Source organism: Macrobrachium nipponense, chromosome 19 (assembly GCF_015104395.2).
Source record: "Macrobrachium nipponense isolate FS-2020 chromosome 19, ASM1510439v2, whole genome shotgun sequence".
NCBI lineage: Eukaryota > Metazoa > Arthropoda > Malacostraca > Decapoda > Palaemonidae > Macrobrachium > Macrobrachium nipponense.
In genome coordinates, this window is record NC_061088.1 from 32656602 (window position 1) to 32673009 (window position 16408).

At 35.1% G+C, this 16408-nt stretch overlaps 1 protein-coding gene across 1 annotated transcript in view; it reads left to right on the forward strand.

Moving 5' to 3' along the window:
* Nucleotides 1–16408, forward strand: part of LOC135215758 (protein capicua homolog) — a 185338-nt gene that overhangs the window by 42006 nt on the left and 126924 nt on the right. The window contains 7 exon segments of the mRNA XM_064250715.1: nt 4818–4989; nt 5201–5410; nt 5932–6053; nt 7116–7350; nt 10362–11565; nt 13148–13336; nt 14058–14300. Coding sequence (XP_064106785.1) covers nt 4818–4989; nt 5201–5410; nt 5932–6053; nt 7116–7350; nt 10362–11565; nt 13148–13336; nt 14058–14300 — 2375 coding nt within the window.

Below are 16408 nucleotides of genomic sequence, written 5' to 3' on the forward strand. Positions count from 1 at the left end.
TGGCGTCCTTTCGTATTGTTACGCTTGGCGTCCTCGACCGTCCGAGGTCGTTGTTCGGTCAATTTACCATACAGTTTTAATAGCGTTAATTAATTTATGCACCTCCGCTCAAAAACTAGTTCCTGCATATGAGGTATCGTTAAAAAGCATAACAAAACGTCGTAACCTTGGCATTTGTGTTGTAATCTAACCAGAAACTTAGTTTTTTTAATTATGTACTGGAAACAAGCAATGATTTTTCATTATATTTGCGCTTTTGGACTGTTTTAAACTGCGCATCCCAAGCTAGTGTATTCATTCGCCCGCAAACTAGTTCCGCATATGCGGCGTCAGTAAAAAAATTCAAAAAATACGAAAAAAAAAAGTGTCAAAAATCATCATAACCTCAAAATTTTTGTTGTAATGTAACCAAAAACATATTTTTATTATGTACTGTGCTAAACTATAAAGGATTTTTATCATAGCATGCGTTTTTTAAAAGCGTCGTTAACTCGGAGCGTCGGAAGCGTCAGCGTCGTAACCTCGGAACAAGCGTCGTAACCCAGGACGGAATTTCCATTGAATATTTAAGAAAAAGCGTCGTAACCTCGGAACGTCGTAAGCCGGAACCGTCGTAAGCCGGAACCGTCGTAAGCCGGGGACCGCCTGTATAGTGTTGGAGTGTATGGTTATTTATAGCAATTCTTACCAGATCCTTTTTCTTAAGATTAACCAAAAATATAAGCAAAATTAGCAAATAATGTAACAATATTCAACAATCACCACTAGTATTAACAAAGTAAACTAACAGATTGAGTGCTGAAACACTCAGTGCCATCTATCAGCTGCCCATTTAACTAGTCTAGTAGCTGTGAGAATTTTAAGGTTGTGATTGGCATTTTAAAATTTCATTTTAAAATTTCGATTGCAATTTTGGCGTGATTAAGTCTCTGAACCAGTGAATAGTACTGGAAAATCAATGGTTTACCTTTACTGAACTACAGACTCACTCTCTCTCTCTCTCTCTCTCTCTCTCTCTCTCTCTCTCTCTCTCTCTCTCTCTCTCTCTCTCTCTCTCTCTCTCTCTCTCTCTCTCTCAGCACAGTGAGGATGGGAGAACAATCTATCTACAACCCATTTGGAGAGGAAAAGATAACTGTCACCATAAATTCATTTCTTAAACTTTTGAGGGAATTGGATAAGCTGAGATAAAGAGGGCATTTAGACTCCTTTGGGTTGTTAACATAGAGAAAAGAAGTAAGTATATTTTTACAACCTGACTTGCTTGAAACTAGAATGACAAACAGCTTAATAGCCTATAGGTGATGCACAAAATCTTTTACAAGTTACATACATGTAGAATGAGACCTATGCACTCAACCTTTCACAAATAATAGTAAGCAGTGTTTGTAAAGAAACTTTGATGCTCTTATCTACCTTATTATATAAACACTACATGTAACATTCAGGTAAATGCCTTTTCCAAAACCTTCATCTTTATTAGATCTGTCTCCACAAGGAAAGATGGATCAGAATCAAGCATTCCTTCTCACTAATATGGCTGAAATAGTTTGAGAGACAAGGTGAAAATAGGACAGGTAAGAGACCTGGCTACCACAAAAATCCCTTCGTAATGTAATCGAAAGTTTTTTGTGTATTAGACAAGTTTTGTTGAAGTTTATTAATAATTACCCGACCTAGAAAAAACTTCATGATCTCAAGTCTAATCATAAAGTATTTTGTTGACAAAGAAAGGAGTGTTGAAATTTCTGAAAGTAATACTGCTGCTCATTAATTTGTGTCCGTAAAAGGACTTTGAAATCCTGGAGATCAGTTAAAGATTAAATTATTTCATTCATTACCATTGAATAACATGACATACTGGATCTCAGTTAAAGACTAATACGTAGTTCTTAAATTGCGAACTAAGCTAAGGGTAAAAAGAGCGGTAAAAAATATAACTCAAAATCTTCCATCTCATTTTCACATAAATATTGATAAATATTGGTCTGTTCATATTAAATGAGTACTACCTCGTTACATCACTGGATGCTTAATGTTGTGATATTTATCTGTATATTCAACTCTGAACTCAGATATATAATAAACTCAGGTACGGTCTGTGACCAAAGTTGGTAACAGCTTCTTAATGCACACATGATTTCCTTGAAGAAATGATCTAAAGGCAAATTGACGTAGTTAACTCAGGAGCCGACTAGGCTACACCATTTCTGATAATGACCACCTCTCAACCAACCAGCATGGCTTTATCTCAGATTAGTCAAACAATATAGATTATAAAATTGTGCAGTGAAATTAATCTTCTTGACTTTACTAGGGCTTTTCACAAAGTTGATTACGTATTTCATAAGAAGCCATAAGATCAAAGAAAAGCAGATGGTTGGACCTGTTGGAGAAAGGTTACACATTTAAAGAAAAGCAGATGGTCATGTAATAGTCATTTTATAGTTTTCTTCCAAAGTGAATGCTTCAGGTACCAGTTATTGAGTGCTGTTGGAACAAGCCCAGGTCTTATCATGAGAACAAGAGGCAAGCCACCTTTAGTGGTGACAACCTGGAACATGTACTCTGTGATTAGAAATAAAAAAAATTTTATTGGTATCATGGTGCAGACAGAAACACCATTGTAGTTGGGCCCCAATTCAATGACCAGGTAGTCATCATGCCAACTCATATTGACATAATTGTTATAAGCAGTCAGCATGGATATGGTTTTTACATATGCTATGGCCAAGTAAATGGAATGACGTGAGGGGTTGCTGCTTCACAATAAAAGTTTGAAGATTTGACCAACTTTCCTGTGATGCTAGATCAAATGAAACTAGCATCTTCCAGTGTAGTAGTAAATAGCCCCAATGGTCCTACAAAAGAGCAAAGATACAGTGCTACCAACCATGTCAAGAACTTGGACTCAAGGTGCAGTTCTAACTCAGTTTGGTACCTTATAGTGTTCAGTTGCAAATTCAGGCCTATAACATCAATGTAGTACTCAGTAACCTAAGTGAGTAATATTTTAAGTCCACACAGGGAAGGCCCTTAATGAGGCCATCGCCCACCCTCTTTGCCCTTAAATTCTGCCAATCGAGACCTGGTGTCAGTCATTCTCTGCCTCAAAGTAGTGCGTGTTCACACAAGTGGAAATGCAGCATGTGTAGGCAGGAAAAGGCTCATGCTTCCATTATATTCTCTTCTTGTCATTTTTTTAAACATTTGTTTAAAAGTGAAAGAGCTGGGCCTATTGATTAATATATACTAATAAGTTTATTATTTTACATAGGCCTTCCAGTCAAATTTATTTGGAGATTTATTAATTATTTTCCATAGGCCCCCCAATCTAATGTATTTGGTGGATTATTAATTTGCACAAGCCTACAAATTAGTACTTATAGGTAAACATTATAGGTCAGGTGCCATGTACGTATTTATTTTTTATCAGCTGCCATATTTTACGAAAGCCTGTAATGGTTATATTTCTAAAACATATTTATAAATGGTTCATCTTACAGTAATTGTTTTCATTTAAACTTTTTGTATTCCGAATTTTATTATACTTTAATCATCCTGTTTCACAGTTCTTGCTACAAACTTATCATAAGACTATTAATGTACCTTATCAGACAAAAAAAAAAAAAACAAAAAAAAAAAAAAAGTAAATACACCAGTTGTTGACACTGAATGTGCACTTGCCTCTCAGATTTCAGTAGCAACAACCCTATGTATATATTTTTTATTTTCCAGTTTGTAACATGGAAAACATCCGTTTCTTTAAAGCAATTTCACTTGTGCACAAAATGATTCACTCACACATATTGTTGTTAATTTTTTTGAAATATACTTGAACCTCTTTTCCAATAAGTATTGCATTGGTTATTTTTTTTATTTGCTCTAGGCTTACAAATTATTTTTTGAAATCATACCTTGAACACCTTGGTATCATAGCAATGACCACTGATGAACAATATTGAACAATATACTGTTTACACAATTAGTGTTTGTAAGAAAATGCATCCTAAATAGGACTCTCTCTCTCTCTCTCTCTCTCTCTCTCTCTCTCTCTCTCTCTCTCTCTCTCTCTCTCTCTCTCTCTCTCTCTCTCTCTCTCTCTAAAACCATGAATATTTGTATAGGTATAAGATGTTATGCATCTTGATTTTTGAATTTGTATTTAAGGTAGAGGTTTGATTGTTCAGACCTTTTGAGGGAGTTCTTGTGGCTTCCAAATGTTTCATTTATTAATTTATTTTAGGTTTTTACTGATACATCTCAGATAATTGCTGTTGAATAGAATTAATATCATTATGTAGAGTTGTAGTTATTGATTGATACACAGTATTTTTAGATTAAAAAAAAATTTTGTGCTGCTTTTCCTGTAGTATGATATGACAAAGTTACCAAAAAGGAAATCACATTGGTGTGGCTACTAAAGCAGTTCTCTTTCAGCAAGTTGTACCAGCATTCAGAGTTTATTATCTTGTATTTTTTGTGATACTTTATTATTACAATGTTTTTAAGATGGAAATAACAAGACATTGATAGTTGAATTCTGAAAATTGTCACCTCTGAAAAGTTTCAGTTTTGATGTTGAAGCTCTAAATTTGTTTTAATTCCTAAAAATATTTGGTATGTGTGAGTTCTATGATTTGTTTTCCTTCTCTTTAATATTTAATAAGATGGCCATCAACTTGTGTAAATGAAATGGAGAAGTTGATGTGCACCTTATAAGTGAGAAGGGAGCGGAGGGAATAGAGTTAAGAACTAGGGCTAGTTTCTACTGATTATCCAATAGTCACGTACTTATTTGTTATATTTTATTGCAGGTCATTTCAGTGGAACTCATCGGTCCTTGTCTCTAACTCCCGGAGCTTTGGGGAGCAAGTACACAACTGATCCTAAACGTTCCTCCATGCACAGTCGTGGATCCACGTCCAGCTTAATTGAACAGGGTAGTATTGGCACAACCACACCCAGATCAACTCCCGTAACCCCTAGGTAAGCGACTTATTTCTACTAGATGTACTTAATACAGTTTGAGTTATGATAACTGTCTGTGAGAAAATTTCTTCTTATATTGTGTTAAGGCTTCTGTATTTTCTAATTCATAAACATCCATTGTCTATAGTGCTTCTTACTGCAAAAAAAGAAGAGGTATGTACTTAGGTATATTCATGGTGGTTTGTAATGCCTAATGATTTCTCAGCAGATCAGGAACAGCTACTCCACTCAAGTACAAGAAAGGCGAGGTTGTGACTACACCCAATGGCATACGCAAAAAGTTTAATGGTAAGCAGTGGAGAAGATTGTGTGGCAAAGATGGATGCAGTAAAGAGAGCCAGCGTCAAGGTTACTGTTCACGTCACCTTTCGATGTATGGCAGGAAACTGCGGCCATCCTCCATCCCCTTCACTGCTGGGTAAGTTGGTAGTCATAAAAAGTTGCACATTACATTTTAGTTTTGTTAAAGTTTTATGTAGTGTAAGTCAGTCAGTTAGCTTCACTATCTTGTCTTAGAAAATATAGAAAAAAAGAGGAACCTTACTAGTAAGGAAGTGGTAGGTGTATATTGAGCTTTGTTTGCTCAGTGCAGTAGAGAAAACTCAGTACAGTATAGTTTCATTATGGCAAAACAAATTGTTGAAGTCCGACTTCTGAAAATTTCTTGTTACAATTAGTAATATTTTTAGGATTTTTTGAGCTTAAAGTTCAGCCACCATTAAATAATTGAAGATTAACTGTAACAATATGTTCAAGGCTTTTGTAGGGATGCATTATACTCATTCATCAGTAGAATGATGATCAAGGGGAATTAATGATAATTAAATAAAAGCCATGAAAGGGGTTTTAGTTGTCAGGGTAAATTGTCTCATGAAAATAAGATGAATTAAAGTATGTTGTGTATGACTAAGAAATCTTGCTCAATTTTCTCAAACGCAGGAAGGACACTCCTAGTGTGGAAGGCAATTGGGAAGAAATGTCTTGTGACTCGGATACCTCTCCAAACTTCACAGTTGCCGCTCCACGATCACAGGATGAAACTGAAGCTGCCAATATGTTAAGTAAGTCAACATTATGCAGGTATCTTATTCACTCTTTATACCTTTATTTCTTAATCTTTTTTGCCTCATGCCCCCCTCCCTCTCAGCATAGATGCAAGGTACTGTACCCCATAATACTAGTACTTGAAGATTTATTAACTGATCAGACATTTTTATACCAGATGCAGTACTGTACATAATTGTTTCATTGGGATTACTGCAGTGGATTTTTACGATAATGAACTTCCTGCCATATGATAGGTTTTTAGTTATCTTTGTGCATACATATAATTTCAGTGAAGAATGCATGAAATTATTCTCGAAATTAAAGAATTCAGCAATTATAGGAAATGGTTTAGCTTAGTCTCCTAGATATTAAAGAACTGTACATGAATGGCTTGTAACACATGCCATGCTTTTAAGAATTTCATTATTGAGAGACATCTCACACAAGCTTAGATTTGTAAGAATTTAGTAGTAGTTCTTGAACACTTAGTCTTGCTTGACCAACATCAAAAGTGAAGAAGGGTTTGCTGCTAAGGTTTTGTAGGCTAGACTGGAATGAACTTGTAAGTACTGGAAATAGAATGCAATATTTTGAAAATAAAAAAATCTAAAAATGCAGAGTAATTAATATAGGTACAGTCTGATTAATTTGTATATTATCAGTTGAAGTAATTTGCAAACTAACTGCATGCAACCACTGTCATAAATGGTGCAACCCTTAGTCAGTATATGAATGGGAGGGATGAGCAATTGGCTACAGCTCAGTCTTTTTGATTGATATTTGATTAATTTTCTTTTGGTGGAGGGGGGCTGGGTGGTTGGGAGCGGGTTACAAGAGACAGTACATCAAGAGTTTAACTCCAGGTTGAAGTTGTCAAAAACACTGCATACAGTACTTCTGTATGAACCATACAAGAGGCCCTTTTCCATTCTTTTAGTCTTATGCTATAATAAATGATAACTATGTCATTATCGTGTCATCTGTTTCTGCTGTCTTTTTGTCGTGTCTTCATTAGTGTCGGCTGTTTTCTCTTATTTCGTTTTGTGAGAAATTTGAATTTGTTTTTATTTTCCTAGTGACATTGAGTAATTCTTCGCGCTCTACGACCCCAGCCGGTGGCTTCTCTCCAAGGTCAATATCTCCCCGAGCCATTCAGAGTCCTGTGACCGTAGGCCCCAAGGGTAATGTGTTCATGCCGATTTCCCAGCCTGGGGCGGCCATCACCTCCCCCACTGGCCGACCCTGGACCTCTCACGACCATGTGAATAGACATCCAGCTCCAGTTTTGCCTCATAGACAACCAATCATCAGGTATGCCAATATGTAAAGGTTTCTTAAATTAGAATTTCTAGAGATTCATGTTCAGTTTTTTTGCAAAAAATCTGAGGATTTTAAATCCATCTGCAATTTCAGGAAAAGTAAGTCCAGTTAATTTGGCTTTGTTAAGTTTATTATTTAAATGTTATTTTTATTTTATGTACCTAATTATCAATAAATGTCAAATTTTCCCTTTGAATTAAATTTACAAACACCAGTAACCCATCAGCTAATCATTGTTGTTTTGGATTATTTGATCTTTTGATATGAGTTATTAGATATATTTCTCGATTGTTTTGCTAAGAAGGTGTATATTACAGGCGGCCTGCCGTTAACAGCGAATCGGTTTTACAGCTGTCGTAAAAAATATTCATTAAAAAAATAAGGCATTTTAAGGTATTTTTACGGCACAATTTTCGGGCAACAGCGCCGCTATGTCTGACGAGTACATACATTTGTAGAAATACCATTCAACCCATAAAGGTTATGCAAATGATATTAAAAAATTGTATTGAGAGTTATTACATAGGTAATAGGGCAAAATGTATGCCTCTGACGCTGTTCTATGCCGAAAATATAGAGTTAAATGAGTGCAAATTTAGCCATGGATGTGTCGATTTATAAATTTTCGTGCTTTCATGTTTAAAATGCGTATGAAAATGTATTATGTAAAAGGTATTTTTATTTCTGCACATAAATGTGATTCAAAGACAGCTTTTGAAACTGCCCTTCACATTGTTTTTTCCTTTTCATTCTTGTAAGCTGCCGCCTGCAGCTCTTCCGAAAATATCAAGTTAAAAAAAGTGCGAATTTAGCGATCGATGTGTCGATTTTATAAATGTTCATACTCTTATGTTTAAAATGTATATAAAAATATATTACATATAGGGTATTTTTATTTTTGTACATGAATATGATACAAATTAAGGCAGCTTTTGTAACTACCCTCCACGTTGTCAGAGGATGTTTTTTCATGTTCGTTCTTGTCTGCCACTATTCCAAAAAATGCATGGTGTTATTTTATTAATTATGCATCTTTTCCATAAATCCTTTAAAAAGTTATACTACATTACTTCACTGTATTCAATAATATTGTGTGTATTCTCATATCGTTGTATTATAAAATACTACGGCAAATCTAAGCTAGTATTCCACGGAGCGGACAATGTTTTGTTTTTAAATCAGCTGATGGCGAACACGAATTTGTTTTGCCATATTTAATGCAATTCTGAGCTAATTTTCTTGCTTCTAGTTGGCATAAACGAATATCTAGATATTTGACATATGAGACAAGGTTATTTTTCCTTATACAATGTGTTTTTAAGTGGAAATATGAATTGAATAGGTCTCGTTGTGATTGTTAAATTTTTTTTTTTTCGTAAACAGATTACGTTGGGGGCATGTTTATTGCGTAAAAAAATTATGTGGTTCCGTTCGCAATTTTCCTTTATATCATCATAATAAGAACTTTACGTTATTTATCTTATATCGGCGTGAAACCAACAGTAAAATGTGTTCTTTCAAGCCCAGTGGTTTTGATTAAAATGATTTTATCTCAATTTTATCTACAGTTGTGTTTGATGGTATATGTTTACTGGAGTTTTATCCTTATTGCTGATGCACGATAATAGTCATTAGCAGCTTGAACAGTTTTCTCAGCTTCAGTTATAACTAGGTTTAAATTTAACAGTATATTTCCCAATTGATCTTTGATCTATATTGATCTTTGATCTATAGCGAATAAAGTTATTACATTAAGATATCTCAGTTCTATTCTACATAACGTCATTTATAACAACTACGGTAATAGTGTACTATAGTACAATGACCGAAATACAAGCCAAACGGATGTTATCGAATTCGGTTGTACTTAAAAAAAAAAAAAAATCGTTTCACGTTCGGTTGTTCATGGGTCGTTTCACGTTCGGTTCATGGCTGTACATGTTTATGCAACGAGTATTAACGTTAAAACCATACTTTCATCATTCTCTTTTGCCGTTTTTGAACTTATGTAACTAGAAAATGGGATAAAGTTAGGCTATTGGAATTTGGTCTCTAATAAAATCGGATTATCGTAAGACAAATAATCATAACTTGAACCATTGTAACTTGAACACGACAGCTACTTGTACACTGTTTCATAACTTGAACACTACAGCTACCTGTACACTGTATAACACCTTATTATATCTTTACATACTCTAGACACCCAAAGGATTAAAGCTAGGTCTTTTTTCACTTTACAGTATTTATAATACTATACTGTATAGTAAATTATATAGATCTATACTGCATAAATATAATTGTACTTATTGCGCCATCGCGGGATTAAGGCACCGTTTGACTGGTCTAGGGCGCTGTTAACTGGTCTAGAATTTCAAAAGAAGGTGTGCAGCACCCGTAGGCTTTAAAATCGCTTAGCGTCGAAAATCACTTGGCGTCAGCAGCCAGGAACGAAACCCCTGCCGCTAACCGAGGGCCACCTGTCTATATCTTTCAAAGGCTAACATGACATTCAAAGCAATAACTCATGAATAGCTTTTGTTTTGGAGTAGTACCAAATGACCACTCTTGGTAACCTTACATCTGATTACATTGTAGCATGTTTTGTTACTTGAAGCAGAGAAAAAATTTATTGTTTTTCTTGGAGTTTGTTATATCTGCATGGAATCTGATAGTTAATTTTCAATCAGATTACTCTTATTAAGTGTAATTGTGTTTTATTATGAAGGAAGCAAGTTTAACAGTATCTTTATATTTCGTTATCTCTCTGTAGATTTATTTTTTTCCTGAGAGTTTGCCAGTAACAACTTCAGTTAGTACTTTTATAAAGGAGACAGTAATTTTTATTCCTCTGTAACATGTAGCAAATTATATAGCCTTCATGTATGTATTTTCAGTACTGGAAGTTTTTTAGTCAAATTAGTTTTGCTTATATCATATTTATTATATATTAATAACATCACCACACTGATAGAGTTTTATTGCCATAATGTTTTTTCCAGACCTGAACTAGTTCGTCCAGTAACAAAGCTGCCATCAATAGTTGGTCATGCGACAGGTGGCACGAGTGTGATCCGCGCCTCCCCGAGTCATGCCATGCCAGTAGCTCAGGCCTCTGGTGTATCTTCAACACCAAGCATTCAAGGCCCGCAAGTGACCTTATCACTAACGGGGGCCCCTGCCGTTCAGTTTCACCCAGCGCCTGAGTCTGTCATACAAGATGGGAGAGGACTCCTGACTCTCCAGCAGCGTGTGACAACAACGGTAGATAACCAAGTTATCAGTGGGGTTATTCGTGAAGACCCTTCCAGAGTTGAGGTTGCCACTGAGGTTCATCCTGAAACTAATGAAACTCAGTCTGCACTGTTAGAACAGGCCTTAACTACTTCCTCAGTATCAAATAGGACCAAAATTGATCCAGACTCTCAACCTCAAGACTTATCCAATAGGTTTCGACCCGTGGAACAGGCGGGGTTTAGCAACGGGTGTACCTCAGATGGTAAATCTGAGGGACATATAAGTGTGGGAAACATTGGGGAACAAGAGGGTTTATTATTGCGTGCCAACGACATGACTGTGAGAGAAGCAAGGATGTCTGTGACTGAACATGCTTCTTCAGTGGAAATGGTCAAAGAAGAACCTTCAGAGAGAATGCATATGTCAGGTGACATGAAGCCAATGATAACCACATTGCCAACCAGTGTTATTAGTGGTGCAACACCAGGACATGGTGCACTTATCATAACCACTCAGCCTAGAGTGCAAGTGACAGCCACTGGTTCTGAACATGTGATGGTTCACTCTCATTCCACAAAGGAAGAAGGTGAAAGGGAAGGTATTGAGCTTCAGCAAGGAAATATTTACCACTGGAGTCAGTTGGTTCCATTGATCACAACACCAAATAAAACCATGACAAGTCAGCAGCCAAAAAACGAGGAAGAGGTCCCTCCAGCGACTAATGGTACACTGTTAACCAACGGTGGGGGACATACAGCAGAAACTACCAGTGATGGAATTGTGAATAACAATGGTATTGAAGGTGGCCAGAGAGAATCCTGTAGTCAAGATGTGGATTTCGATCTGACAGCAGATGACGATGATGTCTTCCTTACTGATGTTGATACCACTGCCAGTACCAATAATAAGAGACGAACCCAGTCCTTAGGCTCCTTTTCAGGGAAAGATGAACCTAAGAGTCCTAGGAAGGTATGTAATTTTTCTTTTATTGTTGTTTGCAGATGTGTACATTTTTTTTGTTAAGGAATTTTGTACTTAATTTCCGGTACCTCTAGGTAAAACTCACATCATGCATATTAGCCCTTTGAGGATCTTGGCCTGGTCAAAATCTGTGCTTACCAGAACACTCGCCCTTCAATGAATGAATGAAAATTATTATCAATAATTTATAATTTTTGTTGTTGCTCTGTGTAACATACTTCATGCTATGTTAATGAATTTGGTGTCATTTGAAAGCTAAAGAGTTGAACTTCATAATAGTATTTAAGATTACCAAAAACTTGTCAGAAATTGGGCTCATAAGTGAAAGTTAGCTGTAATGAAAAAAATTTTTATTTAAAGAATTCATGACAAGTTGGAAAAAAAAGAGATTTAATTTTTATTTACACACTGTAAAAGTATGATAAATTTTCTTCCTGTGATGTGAAAATCCTTAATATTTGAGCCATATATATTAAAATACATTAAAAATTGCAAAGTATACTTGAGTGGTATAAGTTGCTAAGCAGAATAACAGTTTGTCATTTACAAAAAATTGCCAACAATCATAATTTATACTAGAATCTGTGACAACTCCAAGCATCCATATATATTATACTAAAATTTCATGAAGACTGTTTTACAAATCTTGGCCAGTTTATTTAAAAATTATCATTTGCATGATCAGAATCTCCGAGGTTGAAAAAATGGATGATGACTAATTATTAGTCATCAGAATCTCAAAGGATTAATAGAACAGCAGGCATTATTGAGAGTCTGACTTCATGAAGGAGTCAGCATGAAGGAGCTTCAACCAGTTTTTATCTGTTGGTTAATATTTCCAACAACATTTAAAAATTACTGTACTGTCTGGTCAGTGTTGTGGCCAGGAAGCATTGTACATTGGTAGTGGTCTTTAACCTGAATTGCTTAACAAGATGTATGTTAAGGGGCTTTTAGGATTTTCTTTCATAGATAAAGCTTTCTTTGTCAAAGGTAAGTGTTGATTGAATAAGTTTTAATCATTTGGTGGCAAAGGTCTTTAGTAAGCATCAGAAAATGTAGTAGTAAACCCCTACATACGCGAACTCAAAATTCGTGGACTAACCTATTTCTTTGGACAAAATATACCCCTTATTTGCAGAAAATTCACCTATTCACTGTATTTTTCACTGAAAGATATTCACAAATTACTGTCTTTTCATATTTTTGTGACTAAATGCACTTTTTGTGATAAAACTATTAAAATACTCGGTTATAACTTTTTTTTTTTTTTTTTTTTTTTTTACTGTCAAAATAGGCACTTCAATTCTAAGCGTTTTTAGAGTGACTCCAAGTGTTCGCGGATTTTAGCTATTTGTAGGGAACAGGTTGTCGCCTGGTACCCATTCCCCACGAATACGGGGGTCTACTGGCATTGAAACCAAGTTAATTGTTGCAGAATTGTTTTGGAGAATTACATTGCCTGACATTCTGTATCCTTTAACAAGAGCAGGTTCTGTAGTATTAAATACTACCCTTTTCACATGAAGAAGCTTCATATTTCTGATTCAGCCTTTTTATGTATCCTCAGGGAAAGGGGGAAAAGGAGCATATCAGACGACCAATGAATGCATTTATGATATTTAGCAAACGACACCGACCTCTTGTCCATCAACGATATCCCAACCAAGATAATCGAACCGTTTCCAAAATCCTCGGAGAATGGTGGTATGCATTAGGCCCCGAAGAAAAACAAAAATATCACAGTTTGGCTTCAGAGGTAAGTGTTACATACAATATGAAAGTGGAGTAAAGTGATAAATATCTGTTACCTGTAAGAAGCAAGTAATTTCTTGGTGGTATAAATAAACAGTTGAACACTACTGTACTATTGGCTGACCTCTGTTGCTCGTATAAAATTTAAACCTTTAAAAAGTGGGTTACAGGACCAGCCTTTATGGCAATTTGATTTAATTGAAAGTTTTTCTCTTTTGTTACTAATTATAGGTGTAAGACAGATTTTAAGTATCGATTTATTTTAGCAAGAAAAGCTTTGTGTTTGTAGTTATTATGTAAGTTTCTTTCTCATCTTAAAATATTTGGTAACTTTCTTTTATGAAAACTATTGCAGTATAATTGTTTTCTCTGAACCTTTTATGCAAATTTTTAATTTTGACTGGATAGAGATGAAGGTGTTGACCACCTGTAGTCATCAGATGATTTTGTTTGCCTTTTAACTTATTCTGTACTCGTAGAATTTGGTTGTCTTTCGTATGATATTGTCTATTTTATGCAGATGGGAGATGCTCCATATATAACTTTTTCTTAGTTTTTTGTGGATACTTTCTAATTTTTACTCTTCATAGAACCTACCATGTATTCTTTGTGATTATTGTGCTTGCCATTCCGGTAACTTAAGTAGAAAGTTATTCTGTATGCAGTTTTCCAACTTTTCATTTATTATTGGTTTTATTAAATTTTGGTTTTTCTGTTGTTTTTAGATAAAAGAGCATCACTACAGAGCACACCCTGATTGGAAATGGTGTAGCAAAGATCGTAGAAAATCTTCCACCAGTTCCAACAAAGGGGAAGGTCCTCCATATATCTCTGGTGGCTCAAACACAGATGGTATGCCTTTGACTCCAGGTGGTCCAAACTGTGGTAGTCAGCCACAGACTCCTGGAGCAATTGGAAGCACTCCAAGTACTCCAGGTGGAATGCAGCCAAACACCAAAATGATCCAGGTACTGGAAGCTAGTTTTACTAGCTCACACTCTTCATTAATTTTAATGTTGCATGAAAATTGTTAGTTCTCTATCCTTTCATTTCTTGGGTGTATTCATTAAACTATGAAATTATGTCTGGGTAACATTGAAAGTACTGTCAGTGCTACATTTACAGGATGTTTGAAGCTGTTAGGTGTTGAAAAAAAGTTCTTCCAAGGCTAAAATGGATAGATAATCTTAGATCTAGTGAAAAGATTAGTGACCTGACCTTTTCCAAAATGGGCCATAAATTTGGAAAGAGCGAATCAAGCCTAAGCAAGTAAAGGCCAGTGATGAAATAGTTTGTAGTAAATGTTAGGTCTTACTCATACAGCTGCACAAATTATTATCTCAGGTTTGTGGTAAAATACTTACAAAGATAGGAGAACCATTAAGTGTATGGCTTGAGGATTTTTCATACAACATAACCCAATTGATGGCACAATCATGCATTGAAAAAACATTTAGCCTTTAGGAATATTACAGGAGAGTGAGTATGTAGCCTGTGGATAATGTACATGGCAGCTGTGTCTGTACAGGATGTGTTCATACTTATTTTATAGTCATTACGATAGTCTTTTGAACAATATAAAACAATACTTCCTTTCTCTAGTCATTACACTAGTCTTGAACAGTATGAAACTATTTACATAGTAAATAGTATAGATCATATCAATAAGACAAGTACACTAAAAGGTTTATTTAAAAAATCTCAAAATAGCATAATGTACTACATCGCAACTTGCTTGATAGTCTAGAACCAGTTGTTTTTTCTTTGCATCAATGAATGTGTGTGGAACCCGAATTTTGCCAAATTTGCATTTACTACGAGTATCATATTCATCTTCTTGAGGAATAATTCTTTTGTTCAGAGGCTTTATCAAGAAAGTTGAATTTCAAAGCTGAACGAGTTGCTAAATACAATAGTTGTTATTATTATTATACGTATAAAGGATTAGTTTATCCAGACCTCTGAGCCTCATAAAGGCTCTTCTCAAGCTGTGATGAATGTCACAGTAGGCACATGCATAATAAAACCTTGAAAAAAGTGTGCATTGCTTGTGAGTGTGAATTTATATTTGTCTCCTGATTTTGTTGTAAATAAGTACGTAGCTACCTATTCTGTACTATCACTTTCATATCTTGACATTAAAATCTTAATGAACATTGTGGCGATATTATTTATTTTGCATGATTTTTGGTTATTTTTGGAATCCCTACACCATTTAAAAGGGGTAAGCAAAGTGAGTTTAGTTAATTATCATTTATTTGTTGAAGCCTTTCATAAACATGTTGTGCCTTGTACTATTTAGTGATTAACCCAAACATATTTTATTGAGGAACATTGACTTTCAGAATTTGAAACAAAAAAAGAATATGCAATTTAAGATTGATTGATTGAAAGTTAGAGAGAGAGAGAGAGAGAGAGAGAGAGAGAGAGAGAGAGAGAGAGAGAGAGAGAGAGAGAGAGAGAGATTGTTACACCAGTGCTTTTATCAGCAAATTAACCAAAATCATTTTGATGTACTGTGATTTAGGTGAATTGGCTGGTACTACAGTGTTAACAACAGCAGCATATTGATATATTAATGAAAGCATATAAATAATTGCCACCTTTATTAGACATTACTATAAAATAACAATACATAACGAGAGAGATTTTTTTTTCTTTCTTTCTTGTGAAGACAACTTCAACACAATCATAATTGTGTAATGGAACACTACCCCTTTGGGTAGAATGCCAACTGTCTCTTAATAGGCAAGTTTTACATGAAGTTACTGTGTTAATTGGGATGTAATTATTGCTCAACAGCATTATGCAAAGAAGATAAAAGTTAAAGTTCCAGGTGATACCACTTTTATGATATGTGAAAAAAGAGGATTTAATGGGGTGGAATTATGATATGTGAAAAAAGAGGATTTAATGGGGTGGAATTGTGAAAAATTTTGCATTTAGATCAGTATGCAGAGGTTTTGCTTTATATACATAGACATAATTGATGTGCTTTGCATACAATAGGATGATATACCCTTTTGCAAAAAAAAAAGAATCTGAAGATATGTTACTTTTAAAATTTGCTGGAATG